A 26,822-nucleotide genomic window follows, 5' to 3' on the forward strand; every position below is an offset into this window, starting at 1 on the left:
TTTTGATGGCCAAATACTCTTTACTCAGATAGTGACTTTTTTTTTTACTCAACTGCAGAAAATACCAAGATTTTATGGAAGTAAGGCATTTAATGGGAGTGAGGTGTCAATTGCACAGTATAACTGCATTATGTTAGATTACATAGTATATTAGTATATTATATTATGGACTAATGACCTCAAAACCATGTTAGGGCTTTAAAAACACTCTTTAAAAACTATACGCCCCACTTAAAATGCACTACAACATTTACAGGTGAGTTTAATTTGAAATTCTCTAAACTTTTGAATGCACATGTCCAACTGACTTTAATGAATGGGGCTTTTGTGCAGAGCTGCTCACTATTTACCAGTATCATTCTAGTGAGCGTCATTCAGATATTATTTACTAGAGAAGGGTGTTTCACACTCACCTCCTCCAGTGCAGCCACGGTGTTTCTGCAGTGGGACATCCTGGTGGTAAAGTTGGAGGCAGTGGGTGACTTGTAGTCCTCGTTGGTCTCCACCACAAACTCTGACACGGTGATTTGATCGGGCATAATTACCGGTATCACTCCCCGATAAAACAGGAGAAGAGTCGCTTTTTCGTAACTCCCAAACAGTTCTCGGCAAGTTCAACGCAGCGGTAGTAGAGTCCTCGGTGGCGTCGGCTGACAGTGGAGCATGTCTGGGTAGGACTTGGATGGCCGCTCGGTCCCAACACGGTGCTCCTTGGCGACGGTGTACGCTGGCTTAGAGGACAGCTTCTTCTACCTACTTGCCTTTCAGTGGAACTACTCCGTCCACATTCAGGTTTAGCGGTTGTCTCTCTGTTGGAAAAAGACAATGAAGTTCCCTCCGTGATGTCTATTGTCCTCTCTTGTTGTCCAAATGTCCGCCTTGAGAGGGGTGGGTGGCGTCACTCCAGAGAGTCCCGGGAAACAACAAGAAGCCGCTTCATCCAGAGCGCATGAAATCCACAAAGGTAGAGGAGGGAATTCAATGGACTGACACTAGCCAATAGGAAACAACTGCGAGCAAATGGGAGCCAATCAAATTTAGAGTGGGCGTGAACTTGTGTTACATTCAAATACCCACCACAAACGATGGTCATTTAGAAAACTGTGAGGTCCTCGCCTGTTAAGGAATCTTGACTGAGCAAGATTAGTGTTTAAATGTATACAAATAACATTTTAAAATATTATTTTTATTTGGTGTATACTACATAAATAAATGTCAACATTTTTACAATACCTGACTTTCTTTCAGACTTTTGGTAATTACGACATATTCTATGGGTACTTGAATGCATCTTTCCCGGTGTTGTCATTGTTCAGCAATACAATAGTGATTCTGTAGTGTTTAATTACAGGTGCATCCCAATCAATTGAGGCTCAGATTCTCAGTATGTTTTTGCTATTCATTTGTTGATTCGAGGTTACAATCTTGAACTTATGAACACTGTTTAACAGTTTTATGAGATAAATTTGTTTTTTGTTTATCTGAAAAATTATTAGGAAATGTGTGTCTCTGTGTGTAGTGAATGTATTTCATATAGCAGTTTATGTGCCTCAATGGATTACTGAAATAAATTAACCTTTTCAAAAATATTTGGATTTTCTGACATAGTATGTACTGTAGTATGTAAAAGTTAAAGTCATATTCACAGTTACTGGAAATTTGTCAACATTTCCCCCACCCAAAAAATAAATAAAAACATGTTTCCCCTGAAAACCTTTACCATTACAGTGCTTTAATTATCCCATGAGAGAAATGAAGGTTGTTATATACACTTCCTAATTTCCTATGCATTTATTGACGCTTGAACGCACCAATAGAGACACACAACCCATTCATTCTAATGCATACTTCTGTGAATAATCACAGGGGAGTTGTTTTTTTTTTTTACTGTGCTGGTAAAAAGAAGAACAGGATGAACCAGATCTGCACTCATGCTGGTATTAAGATATGTCATCACTATGTGCTGGGTTATTTCCTAAAGCACATAAGTTTCACATTAACATCATACATACTTGGATTCAGAGAGTTAGCATTTCCCCCCTGATGTTTCCAAAATAGCAGTATAAATAGTATCAAAGCAGCCAAGGCAGAGGGGAGACCAAGGCCGGACTTTAAATCACAAACTGGGCTTACACATTCTTGCAGCTCTGCAGCGTCTCCTGGTAAGCTGCTAAATGAAGAGCCTGAGACCTACGCTGACCCTGTCTGGCAAGCAGACCTCCAGTCCCGTATGAAATTAAAATGCAAAGCACCCCCACAAACATCTGCAAATGCAGATGTTCACTCGTCAGACTCAAAGACATGTGATCGATCATAAGCAGGTAGTCACAGGTCAGATCCACTTATCTACTGTTGAAGCCACAAGGGAACTGCATCTTCCACTTCCGTTAGCAGCCATGAGAAAATGTCTTGTAATGAAAATATGATAGTCGCTGCCATCAGCAAAACCACCGCCAGGCCCCACTCTTCTCTCTACTTGTCAACCTCAAGGACACCTAGTAGAAATCGTTTAGAAAACTTGCAAGACATACTTCATATGTATGTGTATATATATATATATGGGGATTTTTTTAATATAATAAGTCAGTGTTTGACAACGCAACCCATTTGAAGAACGTGCTATATATATATATATATATATATATATATATATATTATAGTCAAACACTGACTTATTATATTTTAAAAATCCCCACTTGCATGAATTGCAGTACAGTACTGTCCTTACAATCAAGTATTATGTATCAAGTGCGCCCTCTGGTGGTAAATGTATGAAGCTCTTGAAGACTACACAAAAATGTAAATACTTCTACAATCCTCGTACTGAACTGGGTAAAGGTGACACAATCCAGTTTATTTACGATAATTGAACATTAGTACCTCAATAACAAGAATATAACAATTAAAATGATGTTCTTTATAATATCAAGTCTTAAAATTAGAAGGCAAACATTTCAAGAATCGTACCCATGTTTACATTAAAAGTGTGCTGCAGACTTAAATCAAGTGATCATGTACCATGTATTGTACTATATGTTGTTACTATGAAAATAATATTACCTCTATTTCTCCTTCATTCAACACAACACACACAGAAAAGTGAACCACTCATCACAAAAAGGGTCCGTCTGCATCACTTCCCAGGCGTCAGGACTTGTCGGACATGAGAGCGCAGTCAAAAGAAGCTGACAGGACCTTGCAGATGGACTGAGCCTGCTCCTGTTTACATATATAAAATGTACATATACTACTATATACTGCTGTGTGCTTGTCTTTGAATACTGTCACACAAATTCATCTTCCACTCACAGAGCTGGTGCACTGGTACACCCAGATGCTGCACCCCTCCTGTTTTGGGTCGGTGGTTTTCAGAGCGAGGAGGTTCTTCCCTGCACCCAGGCCGTCATCGTAGCAGAGCATGCGGACAATCAGGTAGAGGGGGTGACGGTGCAACACGTCCTGGAGGGAAAGGAGACACTCTTTGACTTCACTACTAAGTCACAAAAGTTTATAATATTCATACTTGGATAATACCAGAAATGATCTTCTTCCATTCTAAATCCTTCATTAAATGTACAGGTAATGTTAACATAGTCAAGTCAGGTTTATTATTACTATTACTGCTATTTTGTGCGACTTCAAATGTGTTAGGCCCATTTAAAATGATTGTATTCAGTGACTTAATGATGACAAGACTCACACACTGGTCCAAAGAAGCTACTTTGACTCCATGTTTTGACACTCCCAGAATCATCTCCTCGTCTCCTGGCACAAACGGCAGTTTTCCATCTTGCTATGAAAGAAAATAAAGAGTATTTACAGTTAAGGATTGTCTTTAATGATGACACTGTCAAGGCATTGTAATGATATCTTGGTTAAGTTATTAGCGACATGTAAATATGGATTTTATGTCTATGGGTTGTCTTTAATATGCTTTGGAAGATATTCTAATGTACATAAGGTGAACATGAGGTGTTATAATCATTAAAAGACAATTATGTGAAAACCTTATTTCACAAGAGGTTTATAATATTAGAAAGAGCCTTTGGTTAAATCTTCTATTGGCACTTCCTTACCTGAGCTGCATCAATGTAGTTGATGAGGTCAAGAGGTTCGTGGAGCGTCTTGCTCATGTCAAACTGCAACTTCTCAATGGCTCCCACATACTTCACACGAAACTCCGCGCAGATTTCCGACGTGCTGTTTCCTAGAGAGGCCGCAGCATATGGGTGGCATCAGTTCAGGAAGCATAAGAAATGAACCACACCCAGATTTGGGACCGACCTGAGCTCTTGGTGGAGTCTGTGTCCAGGCTGGCGACGGTGCTCGACCTGGACAATCCTCCTAAACTGGAGTCTACAGACTAGAAATAAGACAAAATTCAACTCAGGAAGTGATGTCAGATTGTGTAAGTGTACCTAATATTGTGGCAAGTGTGTGTGTGTGTGTGCTAGTCGGTCTGGTTACTGTACCTTACTTTTGGTGCTGATCTCACTGCTTTGAGAGCTGCTGCTGCTGTGGCGTTTCTTGACCTTGCGGAACATCTTTCACAGCATCCTTGAAAATCGCATGCCAGCATCACAACACCTAAATGATTACATTCCTCACATTTCAGAAACAAGTATATATGTCCTATATATTGAAATTACACTTGGATATACTTTAGAGTAGTCAGTGTGCAGCTCGTATTGCAGCACAAATTTACTATCCACTGAAAATGACTCAACACGTAGCCATTGTTGTTTAAATAATAGGAACACAAGTGCCAAGTACCAAGACAATAGTGTCATGCCATGTTGTCGTAGCATGGAGATGCATGAGTGCTGCTGGCACTGGGGAGCTGTGGTTTATGGAGAAAAAACTTGCCTCAAATATACAGTGTGCCCCTTCCTCCTTGTTTTGACGTAACTTTTTTTTGTAAGATGATCGCAAGCAATGTAAACTCTTAGGAGTGTCTATACATACTACTTATATACATATCTTTATATATGCATACGTATAAAATAATGTAACGCCACTGGGATGTTGTAAACCAATATATTTCATGTTTGCATCCCTGGGTGCAGCTTCCTGGTTACTAAACATAAGGGTTGTGGTGGGTCATAAAATATTTAGGAGGTCATGTAAGTGTTACACTGTTGCAGTTAGCCTCATGCTAATATTAGCTTAAAACACTAAAACACACATGAAGTCGTTACGGTGCGCGTTTAAGATGAAGTTAAAACACTGTTAAAACCATTCATCCTTCACCGCCCACGTTCTATGTCGCATTCATCTCAACGCTCAAAGTTAATCGGCGTCAACTTTAGCAGCGAAAAGAAATATTGTTTTTCACATAACAAATATAGCAGGCATACCTGTCAGAGTACCGTTAGCATTATTCTATCTCTTTCCCTCTCAAAGGGCGTTTGTTGGCTTTTTATTTACGCTGGGTTTAGCTTGTCTAGTAATTCCACTACCTCCACCCAACGCTTCTTAAAGGGGACGTGATTACCTCTAGCTCATGATGCAATTTTGTAATTTTTTTACTTGGGTTGAACCGTCACATGTATGAATAAATGTGCTTGTTTATTTTACATACATATTTAAATACGATTTTTAATCAATTATCGTCAACGTTTTGTTATTATTTGAAATTAACGTTTGGCCTGGAACGTTTAATATACCTCGTTGATCCTATCGACTGTATTTTGGAACCGAACCGGAAGTGTCCCATTTCGTGACAGTCCGCCCACTCATTCATTTTGAAAACACTTGCACTATGATTTTATTTTAATATTTCTTGGATTTTATCCGTGGGTTTTAAGTGATTATGGCGACAAAACGCAAAGTGGAGGTGGCTGTCCCAGCAGAGGAGAGTGACCAGCTCCATATTCGTCCGCTGTAAGCAGTTACGTTATTAAATAATATTATTAAATGACCACGGTCTGCTTGTAAAATGAACATTATCTTGCATCAGGGGTGTCCAAGCTTTTTCCTTTCAGGTTGAAAAACAAAATAATGACGGGATATTTTCTATATACTTTTTTTATTGTAAAGACTCAAAACGTTCTTTAAATAACACAGCTTTGTGTCGTTAGTAATTATTCGTGTCAGCATTTTTGCCTTTTTATTAATTTTTTTCTTTAAATTGTATTTCTACAATGTGCCACAGCCAATAAATAAAAGAAGCCAATGGAGGCAAATGTACATTGGCCACCACTGACTTACATTCTTTATATTTTCCCCAGAGGTGCTGGCCAGGAGGTTGGGAGGTCATGTATTATCTTGGAGTTCAAAGGAAGGAAAATTATGGTAAATATACATTTATTACAGTCCAATTATATGTTTTCACAGCGAGCTAGATTATTGCTGTGATTATGAGTGAAATAATAGATACTCATCTGTGTTTTGCAGCATGATTATAATTCTCATCTGTGTTTTGCAGCTGGACTGTGGCATCCACCCTGGTTTAGAAGGAATGGACGCCCTCCCCTATATAGACTTGATCGACCCGGCTGAGATCGACCTGCTGCTCATCAGCCAGTAAGTGTCTTATAGTCTATTATTCAATCAGAACAAATATGTCACTAAAGGGGACTCATTTCTTTCCAGCTTCCACCTTGATCACTGCGGGGCTCTGCCTTGGTTCCTCCAGAAGACCAGCTTCAAAGGCAGGACCTTCATGACCCACGCCACCAAGGCCATCTACCGCTGGCTGCTGTCAGATTACGTCAAAGTCAGGTAAGAAACCGTTTATTGTGTTTAAATTGTAATTCTGCAGTTTGCATTGTTTTTTTTTCTTCTTGTAGCAACATTTCTGCAGATGACATGTTGTACACGGAGACAGACCTAGAGGAGAGCATGGATAAGATTGAGACCATCAACTTCCACGAGGTCAAGGAGGTAGCAGGAATCAAGTTCTGGTGCTACCATGCCGGTCATGTGTTGGGAGCGGCCATGTTTATGATTGAAATAGCTGGAGTCAAGGTAACACCTTCTCATGGATTATATGATATAGGTTGTATTTGTTTATGCTTACTCATGTTTTTGTGTTGAAAGCTGCTGTACACAGGAGACTTTTCTCGACAGGAAGACAGGCACCTCATGGCAGCTGAGATTCCCAGTGTCAAGCCAGACATTTTAATTATTGTACGCCACAAAAAGTGCAACATTTACACACAAAATTATTTTCTTTTGTTTGTTTTTTTTTACCTCTTAAGTTGATCAAAATGTGTCCACAGGAGTCAACATACGGCACACACATCCATGAGAAGAGAGAGGAGCGGGAGGCTCGCTTCTGTAACACAGTCCACGACATCGTCAACAGAGAAGGCCGTTGTTTGATCCCCGTGTTTGCTTTGGGACGAGCCCAGGAACTGCTGCTCATCCTGGGTGAGACATTGTGCTTGATTTTCATCATATTGTTTCAATAACACAATGCATCATTATAGATGAGTACTGGCAGAACCACCCCGAGCTCCATGACATCCCCATCTATTACGCCTCATCCCTGGCCAAAAAGTGCATGGCCGTGTACCAGACCTACGTCAACGCCATGAACGACAAGATACGCAAGGCCATCAACATAAACAACCCTTTTGTCTTCAAGCACATCAGTAACCTCAAGGTAGCGAAATTAGATGTGAATAATGCCAACGTACTCAAGTGGAGTGATCTGTTGACACAATGTCTTCCAGAGCATGGATCACTTTGATGACATCGGCCCCAGTGTGGTGATGGCGTCCCCTGGCATGATGCAGAGCGGCCTCTCCAGAGAGCTCTTTGAAAGCTGGTGCACAGACAAGAGGAATGGAGTCATTATCGCTGGATACTGTGTGGAGGGAACACTGGCCAAGGTCAGGCCGCACCATTGGTCCATATACACAGTTCAATACCTTTAGAAGAGCTATTATACCACTCAGTAGAACAACATCTCTCTTGGAGTGTCTGTGAGTGACAGGAAGAAAAGCTCTTACTGTGGTGACTGTGTTTCGATGTGCAGCATATCATGTCTGAACCGGAGGAGATCACCACCATGTCAGGACAGAAGCTTCAGCTGAAGATGTCAGTGGATTACATCTCCTTCTCGGCCCACACGGACTACCAGCAAACCAGCGAGTTTATCCGGGCCCTGAAACCTCCACATGTGGTAGGAAGGAGGAAAGTTCTTTCCATCAGACCTCAGTAGCTTCCACTTGTGTGTGTGCACTTTTTAGATCTTAGTCCACGGCGAGCAGAATGAGATGGCTCGTCTGAAGGCGGCGCTGATCCGAGAGTACGAGGACAACGACCAAGTTCACATCGAAGTCCACAACCCTCGCAACACAGAGTCTGTCACCCTCAACTTCAGAGGAGAGAAACTTGCCAAGGTAGATTAATTAACTAATTAACTGCAGAGTGTATCGGGCACTTGTTAGGCGATGTTATTAGGGGAAGGTCTTTATTTTATTTCATCAAATGCATTTAAAGACTACCATTAAGTAGAAATGAGCATGATTTAATTATTGCTTCTTGCTGATTAATCACATCTTAATATTTTAACTCTGCTACTGAAATAACACATTTCCTTCATATTACTTTTTTTTCTCCCAATATTTTGACTTTATTCTCAAAATTCCAGCTTCCACTTTATTCCCATAATATTTTGAACTTACTTCCCCCCAACCCAATTTTCCAAAAAATACAACTTGTTTTGTTCCTCATATTACTTAAAAAAATATATTTTTTCTGTAATATTTGGACTATATGCTACTAAAATGAGGTTATATGATAACATGTTGCATTGTCATATAACTCTAACTCTATTCTCATTAGATTACAAATTTTCCGTAGTATTTTGACTTTATTCTTGGAAAATTACTACCAATAAGAATGGTCCCCAGGCCACAATTTCAACCCCCTGGATTACAGCCTTGAACCAGGAGTTCAGAACATTCAGATATGTTTTTGTTTTTATATATTTCAGAAGTGTTTTTTGGACCCATGTTGAAAAAATTAGCACCTTTTTCTCCTAAAAGTCCAACATCAGCTACCAGTACATGTAATTACACCTCCGACTAGCATCACCCATTTAGATTTCATTTGACCTGACTGTTGAGCTGTCTAACCTTGTGGTCCCGTGTTTAGGTGATGGGTTCTCTGGCGGATCAGAAGTGTGTTCAGGGTCACAGGGTGTCGGGCATCCTGGTGAAAAAGAACTTCAACTATCACATCCTCAACCCCTCTGACCTTTCAAGTCAGTCACTTAAGTCCAGAAATGAGACAGAGAAAGAGAGAGAGAGGTACTCACCATGGTGGTGTTTTTGTAGTGTATACAGAGCTGTCCATGAGCACAGTGAAGCAGACCCAGGCCATCCCCTTCACCGGACCTTATTCGCTGCTCGTCTGCCACTTGAGGAACCTCACAGGTGCACCTTAACGCATGTGCTCCTCCTTCACGTGGATCACACTTAGCTAGATTTTCTCTCCATCAGGTGACGTGGAGGAGCTTGATGGGACTGAGAAGAAAACCCTGAGGGTCTTCCAAAACATCACATTGATCCATGAAGTCGGCATGGTTCTGCTAGAGGTGAGTGTTGTGATCGTCGATGAAAAGGCTGGGTTGGTTCCACTGCTGGTCTCCAACTTCTTCATATGTTTCAGTGGATCGCTAACCCTCTCAACGACATGTACGCCGACGCCGTCACCACTGTGGTGCTGGAGGTCCAGTCCAATCCAAAGGCTCAGAAAGGTCATTATCAATACCAATACAGAGTTGATGGCATTGTAACTCTGCTTCTTAACACACCTCATAAGCACCTGGTCTGCCAAAGAAGAACATGTAGCAAGAGGGATCAGTGTTGTCACTATTTAGCCAATAGTCAGCCCCATCTAGAGTCTAGTCTAGACTTTTTCTGATAAAGATAAAAGCCCCGAGCAGCTGCATCTTGCAAGTGACACAGAAAAATATATACAAAAAGGAAGCGAGAAAAAGTACCATTTTATTAGTACACATTTGTTTTGCTAGTCATATTTTTGCTCACTTTTTTGTCTCCCACAGCGTCCATAAAATTTACATACGCATACTATGGGTGTCACAAGATATTGATTCATTCATTCATTTTCTACCGCTTTTTCCTCACGAGGGTCGCGGGGGTGCTGGAGCCTATCCCAGCTGTCTTCGGGCGAGAGGCGGGGTACACCCTGAACTGTCACAAGATATTGAAAGACTAAAATGTGACAAGATTTCAAGTTTGAAAAAAAAAGCATAATGTCATAATTGTGATCATGAATGACTTAATCGCACTATAAATTAAAATGAATTCAGCACGCTTTTTTGAACAACATTCCATAAAACAACGGAGTGAGACCTCACGTTAGTCATACAGTCCCTTTGTCTCTGTAGGGGGAGGCGGGGTCGCGAGCAAACACAAACAGTACAGCAAGGTAGTCTCGTAAGCAGCAAGGTAAAGTACTTAATGGGCCCACAGCAAAGTGAGCCCGTCAACATGAACGAGCCAGTATGGCAATTTTTTTTTAAATGCATATTATTATCCCGTACATCGTCTCGTGACACCTTGATCCCTATAATGCAAATTAGATCATGACATTTAGCGTCGCCTGCCACCCACCGCCACAAAAACTTTGCAGTCTTATGGGAAACACTGACTAACTCCTGATTTTCATTCGTTGTTGCTCCAGTTTGACATTGGAACTGACATTTACCCCCATAATTGTTCGCAAAAATCCCAACAAATCAAATACAAAACGTGCAACTCACTGGATTGTGTTTTTAACAGTCATGGAGACCCAGAGTGCCACTTTGGACATGGACGTCTTCCACAGCAGACTAGAAATCATGTTACAGTGAGTACTAGCATTTTTGCTCATCAAGTAGGTCCTTAAAAGCAGTGGAGTGCTCCTATCAAATGGAGGAGCTTTGACTAGTATTACCAGTACAGGTTAACTGTTTATTTACGACTTCTCTACCATTTGGTTACGTATTGTTCCCTTTGTGTCTTTAGTGACATGTTTGGACCGGACTACGTGGACTTCAGTGATGATAAAAACATCTTGGTGACAGTCGACGGGAAGACGGTGCACATTTGCTTGGAAACAAGGGTACATTTTTTGTCCGTTTTATAACCTTTGTCATTACTCCCTGTGGACATTCTCACCGTCTTAACCCTGCTTTAACCAGTCTGTGTGCTACGAGGACGACAGCATAGAGGATGACTCCCTGAGAGAGATGGTGGAGCTGGCCGTGCAGCGCCTCTTTGACGCCCTGAACCCCATCACGTCAGAGCGCGGGCGAGGCTGTGCTCCAATCACCAATTAAGATACACGGGTTCAAACCCGTGTATCTTAGTAGTTTGTGTTGATGTTCCATGGATTAGTTCTGTGTTTTTAACCTGCAGGTACTTGAATTTATTTAATAAGTTAATGTTTGTTTGTTTTTTCAACTAATGTGCACTGATAGGACACTTTGATTTTAACTTGTGAACTGTGAATTTTAATTGCACTAAATGCTGAAAGAAAACACGTGTTTTGATGGAGGACACCATCTAAACATTTCAAAGTACTCTTTCCAAGCACTGCTTATTTGTTACTCGGGATGCTCCGACTGACTGGCCATCAATCAGTATTAGATGATTTCTGTAAAAAACATGTGATCAGCATATGCTGATATGTCTCTCAATGCCAATCACTTCAATTGATCTGCATGCAACAGAAATGCGGTTAGTTCCGAGCTCGTTTTTGTCCCACGTTGAAGTATATATCACATACATGGGGCACCACTGACTTTTTCCAAGTATCACTGAACAATCTCTCATCATTATACTAAATATGTATTGTCCTCAAAACACTGTGTGATTGTTTAATGAACCTAAACAGTATGCCCAGGCTTATGACGGTGACTCCTCGCTTTCCATCTGATTTTCAGTCACTCACAAAAGCCTCAGAATATTAGCTATAACTCAGACTTCATGCCTTTATAAAATGACAAATAGTGATTAAAGATGGAGACTCTTGCAACCTGGACACTGAATTTATTGATTTATTATTCTTAAGTTAAGCAGGACAGATTTCTAAAAAAATAAATACATTATAAATAATTCAATTCTGCACAAAAATGTACAGTGAGATCGGCATCAGCCTGATTTTTATCGGAATCTGCAGGATAAATGCCTGATCGGAGCATCCCTACTTACAGTATTCCTTAAAATCTCTGAAAAGCAGCAGTGATTTTTGACAATAAAGGCACATTATTCCCGATCTTTGCATTATTTTTTCTTACACACCTGTAATCATAATAAATATCCATATTACATGACTTATAAGTCAAAACAAAATCTGTACATGACAGAAGCAGCACATAATTGTCTACTTTTAATTAAAATAAGAAAATGACCTCCGCAAAGGCTGATACACATCCAAACTGGAGCTAAATGTAATAAGATCAGACACAACCAAATCGCAATATGGAGAAATGGGAGTCTAAACACGTTCCATGTGTTTATACTGCACAATATGAATCAGAGACAGATTTGGTTCAAAAGGGTTTACATTGCCAAATTGGATCACAACCAGATTAACTTTGGTTCAACGGTATACATTTTTGCTGATTTTGTCAGTAGCTGGAAGGTCCAAACAAACAAACTGAAAGAAATATGCACCACTGAAAACATACTATGGTGTTAGGTATGTAATTCCTGATCGGAATAACGTATAGCTACATATACGTGTATATATATAGGCACCTTTAACTCTAAATGAACATAGCTATATACAATACAGTACGTGCAAAAGTCTGCAACAAGCTTGTTTATTGCACCTCAAGTCATTTTGACTCAGAACCCGGAAGTAGCCCGTTTCCATACACCATAACCTTGGCGGAGGTCTGCGTTTTTTTTTGTTTTTTTTTAACTGACATTCAGATCAGATATTTGTAAGTGAATGTGATAGGTTACCTCCAGTCCAAATGTCCACTTTTAGTCACTTGGAGGTAGCAAAGAGGCAAAGTGCCGCCACCAGCATCAAGATCATGCCTACCTCCATCAAACCGTCCTTGTTCCTCTCAGTCATCGTCTCTTGCCGCTTCTTCCGGATCTCCTCTCGTCGTTTCCGGGCGTCTCTTTCTCTTTGCAGCTGCTCGCCATAATGACAGCGGAGGAACTCGTCGAAGTCGAACATGCCCCCCCTGTCACCGGGTCCCATTACAGACCCCCGCCTGTCGCTCTGAGTCTGGGACGAGCTCTCACTTGTGTCCTTACTGGAGGGTCTGGTCATGCCGGTCAGGTCGAACTGGCTCAGCAGGCCACGGTCGTACTTTTTCCGCAGGGCCTTGTTACCCAATACAGTGTAGGCCTCGCTGATAGCCGAGAATCGAACAGTAGCCGCGTCGCTGCCGGCGTTTCTGTCCGGGTGGTATATGAAGGACTGTTTGTAGTACGCGGTTTTAATCTGCGCATGCGTGGCACTGGGGGGTACATCGAGGATGTCATAGTAGCCAGTTTTGCTTCTGTAAAGAGGCTCCTCTTGGCCGCCATTACTGCTATAACTCCTGGCGAGCGTTAAATGGCCCCAAGCTGTCCGTTGGGATAAAGCAACAGGATACTCGCGTTCCCTCCGCCTGAGAGAACCATGTCTATGTCCGTGGACATTCGTGGAAGTCAAGTTACGTCCACTGACGTCACGGAATGCACACCGCAAAGGTGTTGCGAAAGGGTCCCGTGAGACTATCAACTTATCAGCTCCAAATATGTTGTCACCTTTAAAATTCAAAACTAAAACCCCACTAGATAATGATGAAGAATGCATCGTACCTTTGCCTTCCTTCCCATGAGGGTTCACCCGAGAGCAGTTGCATATTTTGGGTGAAATGTTCAAAGTGACTCTGCCACAACGCAGCAGGACCTCCGCCATCTTGGCAGAGTTCGAACAAGGAAGGCAGGAAGTGGATTTTTGTGTTTCAGTGTTGGTTTATGTCGCGGCGCCCTCTAGTGACGAGGATCACAAAGTAAAGGTTAAAAACTTTTCTTTCATTCATTTTCTACTGCTTTTCCTCACGGAAATAAATTATAAATCATAAATTAATTTAGTTTAATATGACATGTATTCATTACATTATTTCACAGTTTTACTGGGAGTAAATACACAATTTACTTGTGTTTTCGGCTACAGTACATATGTATCTTTACCTAATATCAATAATGAACTACTATGAGAATGTATTTTTATGTAAAATATTACAAAAACAGTAAGTCTTCTTACAAATGTCACCCTCAAACTATACTCTAAAATGTTTTCATATAATTAGTGTGTTCCTATAAACAATTAAAAACAATTCTAACAATTTCCATATTAAGTTTCCTTTGATTTCATATTATACACGGTGAAAATATTTACAGAAAATTTATAATATTCACATGTAATGACACCGATATACTATGTTTTTTGTTATTTTTATTATATTATTTTATTTATTATTTTGTTATTTTTTTTTACTGTAATTCGTTACAGTACGTAAATGCGCTGCCAAATTGCGCATGCGCAAGGAAAACTTTACGTCACGTGGACTTGAATGGCGGGACAACGCCGCCAATATGTCTAAAATCAAAACGTTAATTTGGCCTAAAGTTATTTTATTCGGCGATTCTATTACACAGGTAAAAGACTTTAAATGCGTCTTTATTGTGTTAAGGAGTTTGAATTGCTTTCGTTTAAGTCGTTTGGGCTTGTTAGCGGCTGTCTTGCTAGCTCAGTTTTTGTTTGTTTCAGTTGTCCTTCCAAGTCAATGGATGGGGTTCAGGCATCGCCGACAAACTAGCAAGGTCTTTCTTTAGACATTTGTAAGCCCTCGAGGAGAGCGATTGTTTAAATAGATGTATTGTCTCTCCAGGAAGTGTGATGTAGTGAACAGAGGACTGTCCGGCTACAATTCCAGATGGGCCAAAGTAGTTCTTCCAAGGATTTTGAACAGCGAGGACTCAGCAGACAACATTGCAGCGGTTACTGTCTTCTTTGGAGCGAATGACTCCGCCCTGGAAGGTAGAACCGTATAATACTGAAGCACACACATTATATTGACTCGTTTCTCTTCATGTTTGTAGATAAAAATCCTCAGCAGCATGTTCCTCTGCATGAGTACTCTGAGAACCTGAAGGAAATGAGCAGGTTTCTTGCCACAGTGGGGGTTCCTGCAGGAAAAGTCATCTTCATCACCCCTCCTCCTGTCAATGAGACAGCATGGGAGAAAGAGTGTACCCTTAAAGGTAACGTGCTGTAGATTTTTCACAGATGATAATAGCTCATTCTCGAGTGTCTCCAGGTTGTCCTCTCAATCGTTTCAACTCGACCGCAGGACAGTACGCTCAGGCTTGTGTCCAGGCAGCTGCTCAGTGTGGTGCTGATGTCCTGGACTTGTGGACACTCATGCAGAAGGATGGAGAGGTGGGATATTTTTGCACTATTCCAACATACAGCAAGTAGGAATACCTGGTGATTGACAGCCACAATGTATCCCACTAGGAGACTGTATTTGGAAAGACAGTCATCCCTCGGCATTACTAATGTTACATTGATGAGACATGGCATTCGATTAGCTTCACACTGCATGTAGCCAGCCCTGGTTGGTCTGACATGACATAGGGAAAATAAGTTATCCTCCTATTCTTTGTGGAAGTGGTATGTTAAACCATTTAAGTTTAGAATAAATGTATATATGTAAATTTAAGCACTTGTAAATATGGAAAAGTAGTAATAGTAGTAGTTTGGTGAATAGTTGCAAAGTGCTTGTAGTAAAAATCCTAAAACATTTTCTCACTGTCGTTACAGGACTTCACTGCTTACCTGTCAGATGGGCTCCATCTCTCTGAAAAAGGAAATCAGTTTGTGATGCGGCATCTTTGGCAGCTGCTGGAGAGTAGAGTGGCTCATCTCCCTTTTATCCTTCCCTATTGGGCAGACGTGGATGCCGGGAGCCCAGAGAATAGCCTGCTGCATTGAAGAACATTTATTAGGAGAGCATTATCCTGACCTTTCCTGATGCTGCAGTGAAGTACAAGTGGTAAGCAGTACAAGTGAAGGTGCACAATACAATCGTTTATTACCGTATGTGTGGGTAATGCAAGCAGGGGACTTAATTTTTGACATTCATTAAAACACAAAAACATTTGCCACTTTTTCCACTGAGTAACAATTCACATCCATTCAGTTCATGTTAACCACATCACCGTCTTGACCTAAACTACTTAAACAGCAGGCATCAGTGGTGAGACATGATTTGACTGTACTGAAAAAAAAACAGCTCACAGTTTCAAAACAGGACGTCCACTTCAATTTTCCCACTGGGGTATTAACTGTTTAACTGTCTGGGAAAGGCACAACAGTGTTCTGTAGGGCGGGAAAGCATGACTAAATATAAATGAGCCAACTGTGACGTAGGATAAGCAAGCATGAAAGACAATCATCCAGTGATGTGTACACTATGACACTCAGCAGTAATGCTTAAAAAGTGCAGTAATTTGTCTAGCTTTGCAACAGAGAGTTCAAATACTGTCTAGAATTAGTTTTTGAGGTACTGGTCACAGGCAGAGGACTTTTTAGCCATCAGCACTATAAAACAGGAAATGCCACTTCAATCTAAGGTGGTTCATCTTGACAGAATAGCATCCGCACATCGCGGTACTGTTGGAATTGAACTCAGCACTCTGTCTCTTTGGCGTCAAAGCATTCCTGCCTCATGAGGTGTCGTCTTTCCCTGGCCGATGGGCTCTGCTCGGTCAGATCCTCGTAGGAGGATCTCGTAGCCGATAAGTAGGCTCCTGCGGTTGGGAAGTCGTCGCCCTGGCCCACCTCCTCTCCCGGGTGAGAGTCGCTGCTGTTGTCCTCCTGAATGGTGGCCATCCGCAGCCCACCGTCGCTGTCCGGCGTGGGGACGTAGTTGGGGCCGGGAGTCTGTGAGTTGGATACGAGCGGGGCAGCAGCCTGGGTCAGCTGCTGGGGTTGGAGGGAGGGCCCGGTCTGGGTGACGGAGGAGGAGGGAGGCGGAGGAGGCTTGACGATGCGCATGGATGCCGACTCGAGGTTGCTCAGGATTTCTTGATTCTGCAGAGAGAATGACACGTGAGAGCAATGGAGAGGTGAAGAGTGCTGGACTGGGGCAGGATCCATTCCATTTTTACTCAAGTTTAAGATGACCAAACTTCAGTTAGGAGCTGTACTCTATTAGGACTGAATTTGACTCGTATCCATCTCCCTTTTTAAAAGTGCGAATGAGTAAAATTAGACCTTCCTTTGACACAATGTCTCCTGTGAGGAAGGTCTATGGAGGAATGTACCCTCAGTAAAAAAAAAAGACAGTATGCAGACAGCCACTAAAGAAATGAAAGGGTAAAGACATGACCCTCCTCTGCTCGGCTATAAAACAGCAGCAGATGCAAACTGAAAATGTCAACACACACTGCATCCGATATCACAGACGACAAAAAGGTGCAACTTCGCCACTTCTCTCTTTGTTTGAATACTCCCAAGATGCAATCTTGTGTTCTTGAAGTAATTTCTGATCGGGTGTAGGACATCCTTGCAGCTACTCGGCCAACGATTGGCGGGCGAGTTTGAAGGCGATCAGTGATTACATCAAGGAGTGCAGGAGTATCCCAAACATGGGCCGACGTACCATGCATCATCATCATCATCATGGACTCGATGGCAACGGAACACCAAGCCATGGCACACGCACTCACCTATAGCGGGCGCTCTACTACAAACCTCCACCGTCTGCTGCAGTTCCAGTAAGAAAAGGCCAAGAGTGATGCAAAGGTCATTGACAGCTTGGAGCCTGTACAGACTGAAAGCCCCACTGCTAAGCTTCCAGTTCAAGCCTTTTTTTTTTCCTGAACACAAAGTCCCACTATATCCCGACCTTAGGACAATGTCAGTGTCAGAAAAAGCCCTTCCACATCATGTTTATCAACCAAATATCGTCCACAAACGACAGTAGAATGTCATCCCACACAGTATTAGGAACACCTCCAACATCCAATACAAGAGCTGTATCAATTCTCCTATTTTTGCTACCTTTTCTTTGCTAAATACTACAGGTACAGGTGGTCCTAGAGTTATGAACAAGACAAAGGTTGGCTTTAAAAGGTGTGGCTCAAGCAATGTGCTTTTTATGGCGGGATGAAGCATTGAATTAGATTTTGCGACATAAAATCTGCTGGAGAATTGTCCAGATGTGCTTAGACGTGGAGGAGTGCTTTCATGACAACAAGTTGGTATGCTGTTTATTAGTACAGTATGCCTCCACAATGAAACAATGCATAATTTGCTACTCAAAACTTTTATTATTAGTAAACTACTTTATGGTAGGTGCTTTATTACTTTTACCTAAAAAGGTTCGACTCATACTGGATTTCATTAATATCTCAGGTGTGGGTGGCTAACTTTGGGACTTTCACTGGGCATATATTCATGTCTGACTTTTACATTTATATTGATGACTATGAATGGAACCGAAGGTGGCGAAAACTCAGTTGAGGTAAAATGCATCATGCAAAATACACAATCCAAATTATGGTGAGTATGGCAGGACAGGATTGAAATGGTACTACACTTACATTGAGAGGGCGGTAGAGGGACATGGTGTTCTCTTCATACTGCTGGTCGAGTCTCTTGTCCTACAGAAGGAAAAGCAGCATAATGATTAGGATTTTTTCATAAAATAACCACCACTGACTGCTGTGTAAAAAGTGACTTCTGGGAATTTCTTACCACACAGTGAACCAGGATACTAAGAGGAATCCAGAAGATGAGCGAGAACACGACAACAGAACCCACTATGTTATCAGCCAGGAACTTTCCTGATGGAGAGACATTAACAATAAATACAAAAACACTCACATATTCAGCCGGGATGTAAATCTCTTCTGTCAATCTGTGAGACTCACTGTCAACCATTTTCTAGTCTTGCGATACCCAGTGCATGTCCTTACAATCAATTCATCTAAGGATTATGGCTGAGTCAGGAGGCTTCTAATGATGTAGCAGCATCTCTCACATCAAACCCGGATATCCGGTCGCATCAGTTTATAGTTCACAACCCTAATATTCAGCAGGATGTGTGATGTAAAACACCTTACCGAATGTGTTAATGTCCAGTTTGTCGATAAAGTCCCAGAGACGCTCGATCACATCCTGTACCTGCTTCATGCACTTTCCCTGCAGGAAGATCAACACTCAACATTAAATGAACTAAACACATGATGCCGTCCTGTCCAGAGCCCAGGGTTAACCAGTTCTGACAAGCTCACTCACATTCTCAACACAGAAGCCCACAGTGCATGGTTTCCCTTTACGCAGGAAGAGGAAACTGCCATTGGTCAAGATGAATGGTGAGCAGGTGCCATTTTTCCCCCGGCAGCAGACTTTGCAGGAATCCTCGGTTTCTGCACAAAGAATAGTAGAATAACCATCACACTGAAATAACACTAATAATGTGAGTGATGTTTTTAAAACGTAAGCACCTGGCCATGACCATGGTTTGTGTATGTGTGTAATCTCAATTCTAAGAATGGTGCAGCCCCAGTGTGGTGTTTGATGACAATTGGAGCACACATGCTAACAATTGAATTGTACCATTGCAGGCACAGGACTGAAGGTTCTGTACAGCCTCACAGAACGGATAGCACTCTCCATTGCGACACCGGCCGTTGTCAACGCAAACCGTATTGTCTGCAGCATTTGCAGGCGGTGGACATTGACTGCTGTTGCCTTGAAACAAAGCAAAGCAAAAAGGTGTGACAATGCAGGCATGCAGTTGTTGGGAGTGGCCAGCAGAGGGCGCATACCAGTGCAGGAGGATATGCCTTTACAGGTAGCACTGATGGACTCTTGGCACCTTGTTCCTGCCTGTTCAAACCTGCACTTGTTGCAGCATGGACTGTTTCTGTCACTGTGGAAGAAAGGGGAAATATATGTATACATTCATATAGTACAGTGTATTTAAATAGTATAGGGTAAACTAGAAAGTGTATAATCTAAATACAATAATGTGCATTCATGTTTTGCGTCTTGTTTCAGGTGTCCTACCTGCACTCTGAGCCATATTTGAATTTGCAGCTGGGCGAGCAGCAAGGGTCGTTATTGAGGTGGAGCAACCCTGGGTCACACTCCTCCCCTTCTTCCACTCGGGAGTTCCCACACACCTTGCTGTTCCTCTCCTCAAAGCACAAGGGAGCCTTGTAGCGCAGCGTCTTTCCAATCGAGATCTTGCTGCAGTTGGAGAAACGCTGAAAGAAGACAGACAGCATCACATGACAGCACTTTGCTCCTTCAACTACAGTCTTGAAAATATTTGCTGTCATGGCAAAGAGGAGGCCTGTTTGCTGTTTGTTATTACAATTTACTGGAAGGAGCTCATTTTCACACTTTGCATCACACCTAGCATCACTGACTCTCTACATCTTCTTAAGTGGTATTGAGAGCTGAACTAATTTCACATCTCACGTCATCAACGCTTTAACCAGTTTAATTTATGAAATCTCTACGAGCCTTCTGGCTAACTGCAAAGTCGCCTACATCGACAATCTGTGCAGATGACAGCAAAAAGGACTGGATGAAAATGTAACTGTGTGACCTGATTATATATGTAACGAAATGTTTTAACATTTTCATTTGTACATCACGCTCACAGGCAGGCAGTTTGCCTATAAAGTTAGTTTTTCTTGCAATAAGTTGCAGTTGCATCTGTCAGTTTATGACACTCCGATAAAGTCTGGGTTATGCTACGAAGGCTACCTCTCCAAACCCTCATGCTCGCTTGACCTTGCCCAATTTCAGACCAGCATTTGGAATATTTTAGTGACTGTAGTAATTCAACTCATCTCCAGAATCCTCGCCTCGCCTCTCTTCAATAGTCATTGTTCTCTATTGATGAAGGAAGCCAACAAGCTAAATGCATATACACACACAATCATGGTTTAAGTATGCCTGAGACATGTATTAAAACTATTTTAAATTAAACAATGGCTAGGTACGTACCACTAATTAATGATAATCATGATCAATAGAACAGATTCAGACTGGTCGTCAAGCTAGCGCTACAACTTCTTTCTGCGGTGGCACTGCAGGCGTGTACTAGGGGTGTATACTTTTATTGACAATGGCTATAATCTACTGAGGCTCATGGTTCTCAATGAAGCATTTAAACCAGACAATAATCACACACGCGTTGCAAATGTGTCAAACAGCAGTGGCTGTTTCAGGAAGCTGTGGTGTTGCGAACATCCTGCTTCAAAAACATTTTTACCCCGGCACTGTCAGTTTGTTGCAACAATATGTAGTACATGCAGTATGTTAATGCATGTCTGTATGACGAGGTGGGTACCTTGTTGTTGACATGGTCTCCACTCACAGCAATTGGGTACATGACAAATTTGCCCCCATGGTCATCACTGGGAGCGCAGTATGGAATGTTATCTGGATCATGTTCTGCTCCAAAGTTATGACCCAGCTCATGAGTGGTCACCAAATCCGCCTCCTGATGGGAACACATGCTGTGAGTTTATGGTGAACATACACCCATGCTTTCAATGCACCCACCCAGTTGTATTAATGTGAACATATACACATTTATATAGATAAAATGTGTTCTTACATCAAAGGAATTACAGTAAGCAGGGCACTACTGACTCCAGCCAATGTTTGTTTTGAATAAAAGTAAATCAGACCTTTGTTAAAATAGTTTTGCCATAATTCTTGGTGCTGGTCAAGCCGGTGTTGAGGTAACTGGGCTTCTTGGCGGACAAGGATGGATAATATGCTGTAAAAAAAAAATTGCTTGCAATACTGTCCATGCATGTTTAATATACACAAAAGCACAACAAGAATTCTAATACAAGAAGAAGACAGGAAAATGGACCCAATATGAAATGAAATGATACAATTATTTTATCAAAAGAAGGCTGGGGCTCTTACGTTTAGGGCAGAGACCTCCCAGTGCTTGAGGTTTGGAGGGAGCCACATAGGCAAGCCCAAGGGTGCCTTCATCAAAGTCTTGGTAGGTAAAGAGGTGGGCCAGACACACAGTCGAGGCGTTTTCAGCTATGTCTGAGCTGAATTGCTGAGCAACATGGGAGATTTAAGAGCCAATGTCACCAAATGAAAAAACTGATGAGAACAAACTTTAAATCTGGGTATTCAAAGTGTGAGGTGGTACAGCAGGCTGTTTCATGGTGGGTGGTAGTAGGGGAGGTCCAAGACGTTTTATGTTCTCTGTACTGTCCAACGTTTCAGTATTTATTGTGGTTTATCTCATCCTACCTCCAGAAGTTTCTTGACATCCCACACCTCCTTCCCGCGCACAGGACTGTTCTCCATGTTGTAGTGGACCCAGCCAGTACCAGCACGGCCAGGAGGGGGTCTTGTGGCCTCCTTGTGGATGATCATCTGACAAAGGAAGAGTATATATTATTTTCATAAAACATATTTTTGGACATAAGCTACCATCTTATTTTTAAAACAGAGTAAAATCCATAAACAATAAATCTTCCTTATGTGTTTTAAACCATCAAAATGCCCCTTAAGGATTGCGGTCAAAGTTCCTCACATTCAGAGAGGAAAAGAAGAACATAAATTGACGTGGATGAATCATGAATGCATATCTTTTGAGTGAGAAACGGGTAGTCAGAATACAATAAACAGCGTCTCCATTCATTGCGAAAGTCAGTGGAACAAACTTAATGAGCCACACACAAAAGCTTTCAGTTCCTCTTCAAGATGTATTTCTCAATGAGGGTGCAGTTTCAGTCCACTACTGACTTGAGTGACATAGCGAAAAGTGAAGACACTCTCAAGCTGGGGTGGTGGACGATAAACACCTGATTTATTTGGACCCCGTAGCCTTTGAACTCATCATCCCATGTTGTGTTTCGGTAAATGTCATCTACGCGATCGATCAGCTCAATCTGAGGGAAGAAAAAAAGATGTTGCAATGAATAAATAATATATATATATTTTAACAGACATATTGGGCAAGCTGAAGTGACAATTTAATTTAGTGTGATGAATGAAGTCTGACCAGATAGTTGAGAGTGACGCTCTCTTGTCCACGCCCCATGTGTTTAAAGAAACGGTAATCTGCCACCAGCAACAGAGGGCAGGTGTTCTTCTTGTGGTTGTGTACCTGACGCTTTTCTCTGTGGTGGAAATCTGCAAAGCAAAGACAAGCATTTCAGGCTGCTCAATGGAGTATAAGGGTGCTATTTTGTAGACAACTGTATGCATTAGTATTAGCTAAGATAATGATGGATACACAAAAGCATAAGACCTAAAAGCAAAGGTTTTCCAAGTGTGGCACAGTGAGTTTCCCATCAGAGTATATAATAATGCTGGAGCCTACCCTCCTCCCCAAAAATAAAACCTACCTCCCGCAAAGGAACAAGGGAACACACATCGCCACATTTGGTGAACTTCGAAGCGACCAAAAACGGCAACAACAGCGTGGCCGTACAGACGCTAACAAGGCAGCTAATGCCAGTGCTTTCTATCAGTGAGTGAACGCTGAATACCCGCCCGCCAAAGGAAACTGCCCAAATGGCCCATCGCTAGAACCGCTACTGTTTTCTATGCCCGACTTTTGGCACCACAGCACATGGTTGTATTTTAAAACACATCAATGCCCAGTTTTGACTGCTAGAAATAACACAGGATGTGACAAAGAATTTCCACGGAGTGACCATGCTGGACCTCTACTTTGTATCATATCACAGGAACGGCATGGCGGCCAAGTTTAGTGGTTTTGAAACCAAGAACTTTTCATACCATAAGAACAGTAACCGACCCATTATGCGGCTGTTGCATGGAACAAATGCGTGTAGGTGCTGAAACCGATGTATAGAGTGAACCCTCTTCCTGCCTGTTTGGAGGCGAGAGACAAGGAAAACCGACACGCATGCACATGGGAAAATACAGTATTAAGGTCGGTAAAATTATCAAGTTCATTTTCATTTTTTGTTTATTTAATATCATCCTAGGCCTTGAGCTCAAGAGACATTTTTTCTGAACGAGAAACATTTTCACGTTTTAATCTCGAGAGATATTGTGACACCCCTAATTTTTAGAATGCAATCTTCGATTTATTACACTAAATATAATTCTCAGTACGCTGGTGATGAGTGTGCATCTGCGTGGACACGTGGGCGTGTTTGTGTAAGCACACACTTGGCAATACACTCTGCAGAGATGTGGGTGTGAGCTCTTCTGGCTTGCACAACAAGTGGTGGGAGACAACGCAAACTCTTCTCATTGGGTAGCACTACCTCCATGAATTTTAATGCCTCCTCCAAGCAGAACTTTCACCTCAACTCATGTCCCCCGTGAATACGTTCAAACAACCAGTGGGAGGTGTTAGCTTTAGATTAGTCTCCTTAACCGTGATATGCTTTACATTTCCAAAGCAACATTGTTATTTTACATAATACTGTAATCAGTATTGTGTGTGTGTGCATAAAAAAGATTTTTAATAAACTGACAACTCCACAATCTCACACCCACACCCTTTAACTACTACAGCCTCCTCCTGCTTAGACATTTGTTATCCTCCTACTCTTTTTTGTTTCTTTAACTATCAAGTCCAACTTTAATCACATAATATCTTAAACCACTTCAACACCTCATCTAACTCCCCCCACAAAAGGAAAAAATATGAAAGAAACGGTACAGTAAAGCAGACGCACCGTTAATCTTGTCTGTCACCTCAGGCTCGCCCCAACCCGCCCTGGTGGACTCTGGCAGCAGGTCTTTGGTGTCTGTGTGCATGTAACCACACACTTTTGGAGAGGCGATGCGGCTCAAATTCTTGATGTCTTCAGAGCGATACACTAGCAGCCTGCCATCAGCGTGGGCGTCTGTAAACCTCCATAAGGGCTAGGGTGGGAGGAAAAAAAGCAAAAAAAAAAAAAAAAAAAACAGCTGAGTCAAACAGGGTGGAAGAGACTCTTATTTTGTATTGACTAATACAGGCGGACCTCTACATTCAAACACCGCTAATGTGATACAATTTGGAATATGACATGACAGAAGGGTACACAGTAATATGTGCTGATAACCAAAAGCATGGTTTTGCCCTAGCTGCTCAGTAAAACGTAATGATGTTAGGGCCAAGGTCCTAACATGCAAAACTAACCATCTCATTAAGGTGGTGAAATGTCCCGGGTTGTTCATTATACGCTGTGCAGTTGTTATTTTTGTTTATATATACAGGAAGAAGAAGCGGAATTGTGTCATGACGTTCTCTGTAAGTCGCTGTTTTGATCTGGATATCCCGATTGTTTACAATTACCATGTATAGAGGTTTACCCTGTTTGCTCAGGTATATTGACTGCATGTAAACATAGTGATTGACTTGTCCGCTGACCTCCACATTGTACTCTGCGTCATCAGTTAGAATGCGAGCTGAAAACTCATCTCCATCAATGTGTGCCAGCACACGAGAGTGCTCTTCACCTGTGAGCACAAAGAAGAAATTAGCGAATACATTTTGGGGTCATTTTCCTGTTAAATCATTCAATACACATAACAATACAACTGAGTAGTGTGCGTCTCTAACATCAACTCACCCACAACATGTCCTGTGAAATAGTTCTGACGCTGGACATCATAGTTCTCCTCCCTTCCAAGCTTGTCAACAAACACAGCTTGGAAGTTCTTAGTGAAAATGTCTGTGTTGGTGGTCAAGTACAGCTTGAAATATCTGAAATTAGATAACTATATTATATATGCATATTTATCCATACATTGAACATTTGACACTAATGCACCAGTGAATAAGATTTAAAGTATTCTATTCATTTAGCAATGTTCTTTTTTAGCGGTTGCATTTTGCACAGATGCAAACCAGATGGGTATGTGTACCCAATGAAGTATCCCTCATTGGGATTCTTTGCACAAAATGAAATAGTTTTAGCTTGGAAATTGAAAATTAAGTCACAATTCTAAGGGCGATGCTAACCTATGCAAGGCTCTGAAGCTGACCAGGCGCTCCAGGTGGGATGGGGTGTTCACGTCCCTCTTCCTCACAGAGTGCAACTGGAGGTCTGAAACTGGTAGAACCTCAAAATCTGACAGAATGGAATGAAGCTCATCTAGGGGACAAGGGGAGAAGATTTATGTGAAAAATGTGTTGTTTTTATTTATTAAGAACAGTGAAAAAGTTGGGCGAAAAATAAGCACATTGTCATCTCGCCGCTTTCATTCGTCCTCTGTGTAACTGTCCCAAACGCATTAGCTCCCATTTTTAAACAATATAGTTAGAATTAAGGCAATTACAGTTCTAAAATCATCTCGTCATTGTGGTAGTTTTAAGTTATTTGCATTAGCTATAAACGAAAGCTAACTATACTTACCAATTTCGGCGTTTGCTTCGCTGTTTTCTTCCCTTGTAATGCTTGACGTAATAGCTCCGGAGAAACAAAAATGAGGCAGAAAAACATATAACCACATACTCCACATTATGAAACAATAAATATTACAACGTCGCCGTCATTGTAACAAAGTTTGCCAGCTCGTCAGGGAGGCTAAGCTAACAGCACAACCCGGAAGTCCACAATACGACGACTTCCGCTTTCAGCAGTTATTCGGAAAATGCATTTATCATCCTGTGACGAGAAGCGGAAATTGATACCGAAGACGAACGAGAAAATGTGAAAGAAAATAATAGTTTATATGGATAGAGTCCAAATAGTACGTGTGTTCACCTTAACTATGATGTCATACATGTTCGTCGTAAGTGGTAGTCCGTGACTATACAGAGTAGAGCATATATAAAAAATGTGTGCTTGATCCATCCCCGCGACTCC

The 26,822-nt window shown here is 41.7% G+C and overlaps 6 protein-coding genes across 14 annotated transcripts in view; 2 read left to right on the top strand and 4 right to left on the bottom strand.

The window, feature by feature from the left end:
* asap2a (ArfGAP with SH3 domain, ankyrin repeat and PH domain 2a) overlaps positions 1–1,149 on the bottom strand; it is a 46,395-nt gene extending 45,246 nt beyond the window's left edge. The window contains exon 1 of one of the 3 annotated variants that reach the window (XR_009132370.1): positions 414–1,149. Coding sequence is in view for 2 of the 3 variants with exons in the window: in XM_058090397.1 (XP_057946380.1) it covers positions 414–539 (126 nt within the window). In the remaining variant the exon portion in view is untranslated. The remainder of the gene's footprint in view (positions 1–413) is intronic. The other 2 variants (XM_058090397.1, XM_058090398.1) reach the window with 2 other exon arrangements.
* A 1,684-nt stretch (positions 1,150–2,833) lies between these two features.
* itgb1bp1 (integrin beta 1 binding protein 1) lies at positions 2,834–5,494 on the bottom strand. 2 transcript variants are annotated; one of them, XM_058090874.1, is made up of 7 exons: positions 5,358–5,494; positions 4,473–4,587; positions 4,285–4,363; positions 4,077–4,207; positions 3,701–3,793; positions 3,310–3,459; positions 2,834–3,219 (listed from the first exon to the last, which is right to left on the bottom strand). In XM_058090874.1, the coding sequence occupies exons 2-7, from the start codon at positions 4,542–4,544 to the stop codon at positions 3,148–3,150; spliced, it is 597 nt and encodes a 198-aa protein (XP_057946857.1). In that variant the 5' UTR covers positions 4,545–4,587; positions 5,358–5,494; the 3' UTR covers positions 2,834–3,147. The 2 variants fall into 2 exon arrangements, with proteins under 2 accessions (XP_057946857.1, XP_057946858.1); XM_058090875.1 differs by having other exon boundaries at positions 4,473–4,557; positions 5,358–5,490.
* Positions 5,495–5,681: 187 nt separating this feature from the next.
* Positions 5,682–12,231, top strand: LOC131140442 (cleavage and polyadenylation specificity factor subunit 3). Of its 2 annotated transcripts, none has more exons than XM_058090868.1 (18): positions 5,682–5,883; positions 6,231–6,294; positions 6,428–6,525; positions 6,595–6,723; positions 6,792–6,969; positions 7,042–7,131; positions 7,224–7,374; positions 7,434–7,609; positions 7,680–7,838; positions 7,985–8,131; positions 8,199–8,351; positions 9,109–9,217; positions 9,291–9,389; positions 9,456–9,550; positions 9,625–9,712; positions 10,761–10,827; positions 10,986–11,082; positions 11,162–12,231. In XM_058090868.1, the coding sequence occupies exons 1-18, from the start codon at positions 5,813–5,815 to the stop codon at positions 11,297–11,299; spliced, it is 2,109 nt and encodes a 702-aa protein (XP_057946851.1). In that variant the 5' UTR covers positions 5,682–5,812; the 3' UTR covers positions 11,300–12,231. The 2 variants fall into 2 exon arrangements, with proteins under 2 accessions (XP_057946851.1, XP_057946852.1); XM_058090869.1 differs by having other exon boundaries at positions 5,751–5,890; positions 6,233–6,294.
* LOC131140443 (dnaJ homolog subfamily C member 30, mitochondrial-like) lies at positions 6,428–13,919 on the bottom strand. 3 transcript variants are annotated; one of them, XM_058090873.1, is made up of 5 exons: positions 9,272–13,919; positions 9,090–9,165; positions 7,878–7,929; positions 7,644–7,771; positions 6,430–7,370 (listed from the first exon to the last, which is right to left on the bottom strand). In XM_058090873.1, exon 1 carries the CDS (start codon positions 13,885–13,887, stop codon positions 12,958–12,960), a length of 930 nt encoding a protein of 309 aa, XP_057946856.1. In that variant the 5' UTR covers positions 13,888–13,919; the 3' UTR covers positions 6,430–7,370; positions 7,644–7,771; positions 7,878–7,929; positions 9,090–9,165; positions 9,272–12,957. The 3 variants fall into 3 exon arrangements, with proteins under 3 accessions (XP_057946855.1, XP_057946854.1, XP_057946856.1); XM_058090872.1 differs by lacking the exon at positions 7,878–7,929 and having other exon boundaries at positions 6,428–7,370; positions 7,959–9,165; XM_058090871.1 differs by having other exon boundaries at positions 6,428–7,370; positions 7,878–9,165.
* A 605-nt stretch (positions 13,920–14,524) lies between these two features.
* Positions 14,525–20,613, top strand: iah1 (isoamyl acetate hydrolyzing esterase 1 (putative)). 2 transcript variants are annotated; one of them, XM_058090510.1, is made up of 7 exons: positions 14,525–14,630; positions 14,743–14,795; positions 14,864–15,012; positions 15,075–15,236; positions 15,293–15,414; positions 15,799–16,030; positions 20,047–20,613. In XM_058090510.1, the coding sequence occupies exons 1-6, from the start codon at positions 14,568–14,570 to the stop codon at positions 15,967–15,969; spliced, it is 720 nt and encodes a 239-aa protein (XP_057946493.1). In that variant the 5' UTR covers positions 14,525–14,567; the 3' UTR covers positions 15,970–16,030; positions 20,047–20,613. The 2 variants fall into 2 exon arrangements, with proteins under 2 accessions (XP_057946493.1, XP_057946494.1); XM_058090511.1 differs by having other exon boundaries at positions 15,326–15,414.
* adam17a (ADAM metallopeptidase domain 17a) lies at positions 16,045–26,625 on the bottom strand. Of its 2 annotated transcripts, XM_058090505.1 has the most exons (20): positions 26,370–26,625; positions 25,976–26,108; positions 25,584–25,717; positions 25,382–25,470; positions 24,702–24,891; positions 23,045–23,175; positions 22,845–22,931; positions 22,288–22,413; positions 21,943–22,087; positions 21,696–21,787; positions 21,353–21,505; positions 20,056–20,255; positions 19,815–19,918; positions 19,603–19,737; positions 19,282–19,412; positions 19,107–19,185; positions 18,739–18,827; positions 18,585–18,644; positions 17,709–17,745; positions 16,045–17,070 (listed from the first exon to the last, which is right to left on the bottom strand). In XM_058090505.1, the coding sequence occupies exons 1-20, from the start codon at positions 26,473–26,475 to the stop codon at positions 16,688–16,690; spliced, it is 2,604 nt and encodes an 867-aa protein (XP_057946488.1). In that variant the 5' UTR covers positions 26,476–26,625; the 3' UTR covers positions 16,045–16,687. The 2 variants fall into 2 exon arrangements, with proteins under 2 accessions (XP_057946488.1, XP_057946489.1); XM_058090506.1 differs by lacking the exon at positions 17,709–17,745 and having other exon boundaries at positions 26,370–26,621.
* Positions 26,626–26,822: the final 197 nt, after the last annotated feature.

The sequence above is a fragment of the Doryrhamphus excisus genome, chromosome 13 (assembly GCF_030265055.1).
Source record: "Doryrhamphus excisus isolate RoL2022-K1 chromosome 13, RoL_Dexc_1.0, whole genome shotgun sequence".
Classification (NCBI taxonomy): Eukaryota; Metazoa; Chordata; class Actinopteri; order Syngnathiformes; family Syngnathidae; genus Doryrhamphus; species Doryrhamphus excisus.

Bases quoted from the DNA above. Each gene is read 5' to 3' on its own strand.
- itgb1bp1 (XM_058090874.1), bottom strand. From the start codon at position 4,544: ATGTTCCGCAAGGTCAAGAAACGCCACAGCAGCAGCAGCTCTCAAAGC. The intron at 4,364-4,472 runs GTACAGTAACCA...TCTTATTTCTAG, and splicing joins AGATCAGCACCAAAAGTAAG to TCTGTAGACTCCAGTTTAGG. The intron at 3,220-3,309 runs GTGAGTGGAAGA...ATATGTAAACAG, and splicing joins TGTACCAGTGCACCAGCTCT to GAGCAGGCTCAGTCCATCTG.
- LOC131140442 (XM_058090868.1), top strand. From the start codon at position 5,813: ATGGCGACAAAACGCAAAGTGGAGGTGGCTGTCCCAGCAGAGGAGAGT. The intron at 8,352-9,108 runs GTAGATTAATTA...TCCCGTGTTTAG, and splicing joins GAGGAGAGAAACTTGCCAAG to GTGATGGGTTCTCTGGCGGA. The intron at 9,218-9,290 runs GTCAGTCACTTA...GTGTTTTTGTAG, and splicing joins CAACCCCTCTGACCTTTCAA to TGTATACAGAGCTGTCCATG.
- LOC131140443 (XM_058090872.1), bottom strand. From the start codon at position 13,887: ATGGCGGAGGTCCTGCTGCGTTGTGGCAGAGTCACTTTGAACATTTCA.
- iah1 (XM_058090510.1), top strand. From the start codon at position 14,568: ATGTCTAAAATCAAAACGTTAATTTGGCCTAAAGTTATTTTATTCGGC. The intron at 15,013-15,074 runs GTAGAACCGTAT...TCATGTTTGTAG, and splicing joins GAATGACTCCGCCCTGGAAG to ATAAAAATCCTCAGCAGCAT. The intron at 15,237-15,292 runs GTAACGTGCTGT...GAGTGTCTCCAG, and splicing joins GAAAGAGTGTACCCTTAAAG to GTTGTCCTCTCAATCGTTTC.
- adam17a (XM_058090505.1), bottom strand. From the start codon at position 26,475: ATGTGGAGTATGTGGTTATATGTTTTTCTGCCTCATTTTTGTTTCTCC. The intron at 25,471-25,583 runs GTGAGTTGATGT...TTGTGCTCACAG, and splicing joins TTTCACAGGACATGTTGTGG to GTGAAGAGCACTCTCGTGTG. The intron at 23,176-24,701 runs GTGCGTCTGCTT...TTTGCTTTGCAG, and splicing joins GGTGACAGACAAGATTAACG to ATTTCCACCACAGAGAAAAG.